This window comes from Haliotis asinina, chromosome 1 (genome assembly GCF_037392515.1).
Source record: "Haliotis asinina isolate JCU_RB_2024 chromosome 1, JCU_Hal_asi_v2, whole genome shotgun sequence".
Taxonomy (NCBI): domain Eukaryota; kingdom Metazoa; phylum Mollusca; class Gastropoda; order Lepetellida; family Haliotidae; genus Haliotis; species Haliotis asinina.
Genome location: NC_090280.1, coordinates 91,402,475 through 91,411,118, shown reverse-complemented (window position 1 = coordinate 91,411,118; position 8,644 = coordinate 91,402,475). Strand labels below are relative to the sequence as shown.

The 8,644-nt window shown below is 41.8% G+C and overlaps 1 protein-coding gene across 1 annotated transcript; it reads left to right on the top strand.

Moving 5' to 3' along the window:
* The first annotated feature begins 1,515 nt into the window (after window positions 1-1,515).
* LOC137277036 (uncharacterized) lies at window positions 1,516-5,243 on the top strand. The gene is made up of 5 exons (XM_067808700.1): window positions 1,516-1,557; window positions 2,523-2,680; window positions 3,179-3,343; window positions 4,230-4,276; window positions 5,202-5,243. Exons 2-5 carry the CDS (start codon window positions 2,578-2,580, stop codon window positions 5,241-5,243), a joined length of 357 nt encoding a protein of 118 aa, XP_067664801.1. The 5' UTR covers window positions 1,516-1,557; window positions 2,523-2,577.
* Window positions 5,244-8,644: the final 3,401 nt, after the last annotated feature.

Below are 8,644 nucleotides of genomic sequence, written 5' to 3'. Positions count from 1 at the left end.
TTTTGGGACTTAGAAGCCATGTACATGCTCCACACTTACTACTTGTATTTTGTACCAGGGGTACGTGTAACGGTAAGTACAAGAAATGACATGACACATTGCACATGGCGTCTGAAGTCACTGGTGCCAGAAGTAAGTCATTCTCACCTCATAGCAACGTCCCTGACCTTGGCAGACAAAACACAGATCCATCCCAGATTTGATAAGGTTAGAGATAGGTGACATACCAACCGTGTTTCAGGACTTTAATGTCACTATATCTTCAAAGCAGAGCAAAGAACATAATAGAGTCAAGTCGCACCTTTAAGCAGTACCTTGGGAAAAGTGCTTGACATATCGGTTTATCAGTTTTACCTATTTTTGTCATACTTGTGTACTTCATCATGTCAAAGGCAAAACTTTGCATGTTTGTGAAGTGAGTGAGTTTAACGTCACATCGTCTTATATGTTAAACAGTTTCAAACTGTCCAGCGGGTCAGGGATGTCCACCTTTCCTCGTTCTCTACGCGGTCAAGTATTTTCAAGTCTTGCATTAAAACTATTTCAGCGATGTCGTTCAGATTCTTGAGAGGTGAATATATAACTTGACGTTTCTGGGCGACTTCTGGTCGCTTCTTCAGGTGATCACCTGAAGAAGGGGCAAGCAATTGCCCAGGGCTGACTTGCACAAAGCGATCTTAGCGATACAATGATTGTCATTCCATTCTTCAACATAGCCTTAAGATGGTCGTAGTTCTAAAATTGCTTTGTGCATATGGGCCCAGAAACGTCGGTGTTATACAGTCAGTGAGAAGCTGTGTTCAATATATTCGTTTTATAAATCTAGTTCAGTTTACCGAACACATAATATATTTGATACAAGGTTGCAGAACATTCACATGTCCACAATAGGATTTGTCCTGCCGTCAAAGGTAACACACAAGCAAGTGCGCGAGCACGCATGCATGCATGCATGCATGCACGTTCACACACACGCCTTAACTGTGTCAACCACCGTTGTCTCGAACTAACCGTTGTAAGAGAAAGCTGCACGTTAGTTAGCGGTTGTGTGGACGAACGGATAATTGTGAAATTTTACGAAGGTATCATTAACTTCGATAATTTTTGTTACAATACTGCCAAACACGGCGCCGAGGGCGTCAGTCAATGCTCACTCACTCACTCACTCACTCACTCACTCTTACTGCTTCAGCAACGTAAACGTTTGGGGTTTTTTTTCAAATTAAAACTAAGAGACTAAGCATCTATGATTAAAAATGCAACAACGTGTTTTTCATATCAGACAACATTTTTCAACCATCTGAGGCAAATACATTTGTTTCAAGAATTAAAAATCTAATCCAGAATGGTGATATCGTTATACAATTAAGTTTATACTAAGAAAATCAGCTTCAAACAATAGAATCCTTAAAATTCCAATTGAAATGTAACCTTTGTCTTTCACCACTATGAATAAGATCATTAATGTTTCAATGTTTATCAAATGACAGATTTTCTTTTGTGTCACAGAATTATGCGATCACTGGCAGTTCTTCTACTCGCCGCTGTGGCTTATGGGTAAGTTATGGAACTGGTGAAAACAGCAATCATTAAAACAATAAATTGTTTCTTGACCCAATGTAACCCCAGAAGGCTTAGTCACCGTAGTGAACATGTGCCACGTGCTGTAGTCGACGTGAGTTGTCCAGATCACTTTACCGACAGCGATCAAAAGCTACGTAAGCGGCACATTGCAGAATATTAGTCTGGAGATCAGTCGGGACTCTCCTCTAGAAGACAACGTAGAACGTTGTACCCAGCATGCTCAATACAACCAAAGTAAAACACTGTTGTAATCTTCAAACCAGATTTATACAACTTAACTTAAACGACAAACAGTGTTATACGACACAAGCTGACACTGTTGTAACCTTCCAGCAGTGTTATACAACACAAGTTGACACTGTTGTAGTCTTCCAGCAGCGTTATACAACTTAAGTTAAACACTGTCCTAATCTTCCTGCAAAGTCAATAGTAGGTTAAACACTGGTATTATGTACCAACCAGCCCAATACAGAGTTAAACACTATTGTAATCTTTCAGACAGTGTTATACAACTAAAGTTAAACACTATTGTAATCTTCCAGTCAGTGTTATACCACTAAAGTTAAACACTGGTGTAATTTTTCAACCAGCGTTATAGAGCTAAAGTAAAAAACTGTTGTTTTCTTCCAGCCAGTATTACACAACTAAAGTTAAACACCATTGTAATCTTCCAGTCAGTGTCATACCACTAAAGTTAAACACTGGTGTAATTTTTCAACCAGCGTTATAGAGCTAAAGTTAAAAACTGTTTTTTTCTTCCAGCCATTATTACACAACTAAAGTCAAACACTATTGTAATCTTCCAGTCAGTGTTATATCACTAAAGCTAAGCGCTGTTGTAATCTTTCAACCAGCGTTATAGAGCTAAAGTTAAAAACTGTTGTTTTCTACCAGCCAGTATTACACAACTACAGTTAAACACTATTGTAACCTTCCAGCCAGTTGAGCAACCCAAAGTGTATCCACAGCAACACTGAACAACACACCGCCGACATGGTCGTCCTACAAGCACTCAAAGACATGGACGCCAACACAGACGGCATCGTTGAAGACATGGAAATACTCAACGAGTTCGTTACCAAGTTTGATCATGACGGTAGGATCCGTTTGGTATTGACTTGTCAAAAGGTGCGTGAGTGAGTTTAGGTTTACGCCGCAATATTCCAGCTATATGGCGGCGCTCTGTAAGTAATCAAGTCTGGACCAGACAATCCAGTGATCAACAACATACGTCTGCGCAATTGGGAACCGATGACATGTGTCAGCGAGCCTGACCACCCGATCCCGTTTGTCGCCTCTTACGCCTTTATGGCAAGCATGGGTTGCTGAAGGCCTACTCTACCCCGGGACCTTCACGGGTCTTGTCAAAAAGTAGACAATTGCCTGGTGTTACGTGTAGAAGTACCCGTTGGGGTTGTCAGCACAATGTCGTGCCTGGGTTTCTAAATCACACCGATCATACGTTTCATAATAGTGACAAACAGATAACACTTACTTCAAGGCCACCCGTGTAAAGCTGATAATTGTACAACTGAAGTACTATTCAAAATACAATTCAACGAACTTATTAACAAGCGCCTGGTTCTGACGACAGGTAGTTTGTCCATCTCGAAGGCTGAGTTTGTGAAACAATGGCACGCAACATATCATGACTCCCCCGATTTCGCCGCCTTCATCTTCACCAAGTTCGACACCAACGGTGACGACAGCCTCGGTCTCTTTGACGTGATTGGACTGAAGTCCAAGGTTGACGTTAACCGTGAGTGATGAGCATTCAAAGATCGTTTTAAAATTATTTTTGTTTCGATTCTGAAAATGCAATTTTAGTTATTTATCTTCCACAACACTTAGTATGACAATTAGGAAATCCACCACTGGCAGTAGGAATCGCTCAGTTTCAACAATGTTTGACACGCAAACCTCCAAGAGTTTCTGAGTCCCGATACATTAAACTTTCGTAGCGCTTAAGTTTAAGCCGATAGTAAACTTGAGAGTCAAATTGAGAGTTAACTTAGGGCAGGCCATGGATGTTTTGTGAAACGAGACACTGCTTGATAATATGAAACTCGGAAAACCACTCTGGTCAGGACTAATACCGGCTCATTAATACCCAATCCTGCCAGGCCGTGTTTCATTCATTAATATCCAGACAGCAGCGGGGGATAACAGGAACCGACTTGGAACGTGTTTTGGTTTGGCATAGCCTGGGACCGAGAACCACCGTGTCTCCCTCACGACGTGATTCAAGTGTTTGACTCGGGGTCGGCAATTTTTGAGGTGGAAGTGTTAAACACTGGGGGTGGGAGGGTTATATCAATACACAAATCTCGGGAGATCATGGTAAAGTGGACATTTTGTTGCCCTAAACTTGTACATTTTTCAAGGAGGGTCGTATTGTTTAAGGGTCATGCAAATAACTAACCAGCATTACGGCTCACTGGTTTCTGTACAACACTGGTTTCTGTACAACACTGGTTTCTGTACAACACTGGTTTCTGTACAACACTGGTTTCTGTACAAGACTGCGCCAAATCCTTTTGCTCACCCATCCTTGTAACAAATGAGCAAATTTCTCATATAACAAAACCTTATTTACAGAATCATATGTGAATGAAACGAAATGTCGTAATTATCTCCCCTTACAGAAGACGGCAAGATCACTGATGTGGAGTTCACCGAGTTCCTGGTAAACGTATGTAGTCAAGACGTTAGACGTTATTAATTTGTGAGTTGTGCGTTGAAAAGTCGAGCAGTCCTGTCGAGGCCTCACCTTGGATGAAATCTTTTGGCCTGAAAATTGAAACAGAAAGCTTTTTGACTGACCAGTAACAATCTTTTCCCACTGGCAACCATCAACGGTATCGGCACCATTTTGTTAAATACAAAATGCAGTGAGTACAAAGAGAATATGTGCGTTCTTCGACGCACACACAGCATCACAAGCAGCATGACGTGGTTAGATCTTTCTGTTAGCGTCATCGTCATGCTTGTGGGTTTCCCTCTAAGGTCCATTCATGGTGCAAATATTTAGAGTGCGTCAGGAATTCGATAGTATATTTTTTTTAGAATGTTGTACACCTTCAGATGTATCCAAGCCAACAAACCTGACCATTTTGGTGGTTTTCCTTCATAAATATACGGTATTATCAATAAATCTACCATGCATCCTGTGCATCAGGGTACTTATTCTCGAAACGTACGTAGCCCTAAGAATTCGTACCCACTGTGTTACGAATAGGCCTAAGAAGTTCGCAGACCTGCGAACGGTCAAGAAAAGCTAGCCTGCGTACTTTGGGTTTGGTGTCTCATTAATTGCACTGGGTGAGTACCCGAGTTTGTTGGTGGGGACACAGCCCATCTGTTTGTCTTGGTAGTGAAGAACACAAGATTCACAGCTTGGAAGTCTCCGAGTTCATGTCAGGTATCCTAAGGCAACGTTTCCTGGGAGAAGCAAGTGACAAGGATCCAGAGCTGATGATCAGCATGATAATGGCAATGGTCTCCCGAACCCTCTTTGCTACATTTACTTATTGTTAAATTATATTGGTAATGATGGCTTGACGTCGATGACGATGAATGTTCTGGTTGCTATGGTAACACTTCCGGTCTTGTTGCAGGCTTACCATGAGTGTGTCCTGACTCACCAGGCCCCTATCTAAGAAGATCGTCATGTATTATTCCGACAAATAAAAGCTTCCTTCAGGTCACCATTCCTCTTACACTTCACTGAAAGCAAAAGTGTGAAGCTAACTTGGTTGACACATGTCATCGTATCCCATCTGTGCAGATAGATGCTCACTATACCAACCACTGGATTGTCTGGTTCAGACTTGGTTATTTACAGACTCAAATCATATCAAACATGGACATGTAGACTGCAATATGTATCTGTTTGTATCTGACTTTCATTTTGTGGAAGCCGCGGTGGCTGAGTGGGTTAGAAGGCTGACTTTTTGTGATGGCAAGTAGGTGCGTAACTGAGGGTGTGGGTTCAGATCCCGGATGGCATCCAACCAAACAAAGGTATTAGAATCTGTTATGTATTGATAAAGTGTCATCACAAATATTGCATGTGTTGCATTTGACCACTTTCAGAATTGCATTGTGTATTCATTTTTATGTGTGGTGTGAAATGAAACGTTTGTTCCATATACCTAACCAAGCGGCAGGATGAGCGAGCAGAGCATCATCGAACAGACAGACTGACGGAACCGATGTTGCGCTCAACCATTTGACTGATATACAACGAGCAAAATGATACTCAACCACATAAACTATACTCAACCAAAACCATAATACTAATCAAATAAATGAATCCAACCAGCTAAATAATTCTCGACCTAGTAACTGATACTGACCCAACGAAATGATGTTTAACCAACTAAATTATACTCAAACAACTAAATGATGCTCAACCAACTAAATGATACTCGACCAACTAAATACTCAACCAATATGACACGCTATGGTTTCTGCACTTGAACCAAGAATGATAGGAAACAAGGCAAAACAAGAAACTTCATAGGTCAACACTAAGGTATAGGTCAAAGGAAGGGCACACTGAATTCGAACAGAATCAATATGCCCTCTCTATCTCCCCGTCGATTTACCCGTCATTTGTTTATCTATCTAACTGTCAATTTCATTATGATTTTGGGCAACATTTTGTAGTACAAAAACAAACCGTAAAAACAAAGAAAAGAAATACCAGCCAACAAAACTATCCCGTAGTTCACAGACCCAGTCATAAGATGCGACTGACGGGATCAGTACTCCATTGTTAAAAAAAACCTTATCTCTTAAGGTCAACCTTACCTCTAAGATTACTTTAGACCTTTACTCAGGTTAGCTTCCCGTTGCACGAAACAACCTTAACTAAGGTTCACCTTAATTTAAGGTTGATAAGTAAGGCTGGTTCGACCCAACCTTAGCGTCTCTAAGGTTGGGAAGGGAATAGATTATGGCGGCTGCTTTTCTTTTATACAACGAGACTGAGAGAAGCTTGAGGAAGTAGAGAGTATACAAAGAGAGAACGAGTCAACTGGACACGCTGAATTCACGTGGTAACTAGGGACGCTTCCATTACGCCAGCGCCGAAGAGTTCAGGTTATGGCCGAGTTAAAGTCCGAGTTAAGGTTGCTCAAAGGTTGTTTTGTGCAACGTGCGTATCTTTTTCTTTAGGTGATCGTAACTCTAACCTTAGTGTTTAAGGTCGATCTTAGCTAAGAACAACGGAACACTGGTGGTCAGGGTCACTGATTTGGTTACAGGTCAACGTATACCAAGTGCATAGATAAATGCTCATGGTTTGATCATTGGATTTTCTGGTCCAGACTCCACTATTTAAAGACCGCCGCCACATAACTGGAATAATGCTGAGTGCGGAGTAAAACTAAACACCGTGAACGTCCTATCGTGGCCAGCAAGATGTCTCGCCGAAAGAACACGTATGGGATCATCTTACGTGAACGTAATCGAATTCCGTTGACCAGGAATACGTTGACACTGGCTCTGTAAGCAACATGACGTCGGTGTAGTGATGACAGATGTCAGAATACCTGTGTAGTGTCGTGTTGTACTTGGGTCGTGTTGGGGCTTGGGTCCAGATGTTAAGACAGCGCTCAACTTGACGTCCAAGTGTTGTGATTAACGTCATTACATTGGTACAATTGATAGATTATAATTAACCGGAGACGTTAAACTTAACATGAAAGAGGATCATATTTCCACTAGTTTATTTTACCAGCAAGAACATGAGTGTTTATCATTCTTTTGACCTGATAAAACTCTTCTTTCGGCAGTGAGGTTAGCTTGCGTTCCAAATGGCGAGTTACGCCGATGACCCGGGTTCGATTCCCAAGATGAGTGCATTGTGCGAAGCCCATTTCTGGTGAAATTGCTGGAAAATCGCCACACTCACTCACACCCCAAATAATGACGACGTGTATGTTTCATGTCTCATTCTTAGCCGTGGCTAATGTGGTCAGGGACAAATATTAACTCGCAATATATTAGGTTAATATCGGAATACAAGTTGAATGCGGTACATTTGCAGGGTCTACTCGGCGTAGTGTGCACATTCTAGGGTTTCACGGAAGGTCTGGGGCTGATCGTTTGTGCAAAGGTTACTGTTTAGCAGGTTGGAAGCCGACTCGATTAAGTTCAGATAATTAGTATTGCGTTGCCAAATCTACACACCTGTCAGTATCTCTAGATTACAGTATCTTACTTCCACAGGTGAGTGCAGTTCGTATAATCTGGAGGGCAAAAGAAACGGCACCACGTTCATATCAACCCGCAAACAGCACAACCACAAGCATCTTGTAAATTTTATAATAAGAAAACAATTCTTGTAAATGATAGTTGTGTGTTGACAGACATATACAGTTCTGGAGGCAGGTGTGACATGGGGCTGACTATTCGATTAAACTAGCATGTGATTTCGTCATGTTCAAGCAGTATGCTCCGCACCGTGCACGTGTTATAACAGACTGTCAAGGGGGCATAGCAATGCTGTATTACCTCTCTGCTGTAAAACCTGTCTGGGATGAGATGCAACGACGCCTAAGACAGGATCAGAACCAGCCGGTAACGTGAGTGGGTAGGTGAGTGAGAGAGGAAGGGAGGGAGTGGGGAGGTAGGTGAGTAGTGAGTGAGTATGGTATTACGCCGCCTTTATCAGTAGTACAGCAATGTCACAGTGGGGAACACCAGAAATGGAGACTCAAACCCGGCGAGCGAATACTTTAACCACTCAGCTACCCGCAAGTAACATAGACAAAACAAAGGATTTGATCTATCTGTTATGTCGTTATAAGCGAAACGAAGTAGTTTAGTAAACAAATAGCAGTCTCTGTGTTATGTAGTGTGATCTGGCCTATTCCCCATTTCAAAAACACAGCTCAAGATCTGCACTTTGAGTTTCAGTTCGTCCTTGGAGGAAGATAAGTCAAAAATAACCTCGAACTCATACCACCATGGGAACCGACCATATGGATGACTCTCTGTGCCATATATTCAATCCCATAGGAACCTATTTCAAGGTTTCTTATTTATAGCG

Bases quoted from the DNA above. Each gene is read 5' to 3' on its own strand.
- LOC137277036 (XM_067808700.1), top strand. From the start codon at position 2,578: ATGGTCGTCCTACAAGCACTCAAAGACATGGACGCCAACACAGACGGC. The intron at 2,681-3,178 runs GTAGGATCCGTT...TTCTGACGACAG, and splicing joins TACCAAGTTTGATCATGACG to GTAGTTTGTCCATCTCGAAG. The intron at 4,277-5,201 runs GTATGTAGTCAA...GTCTTGTTGCAG, and splicing joins TCACCGAGTTCCTGGTAAAC to GCTTACCATGAGTGTGTCCT.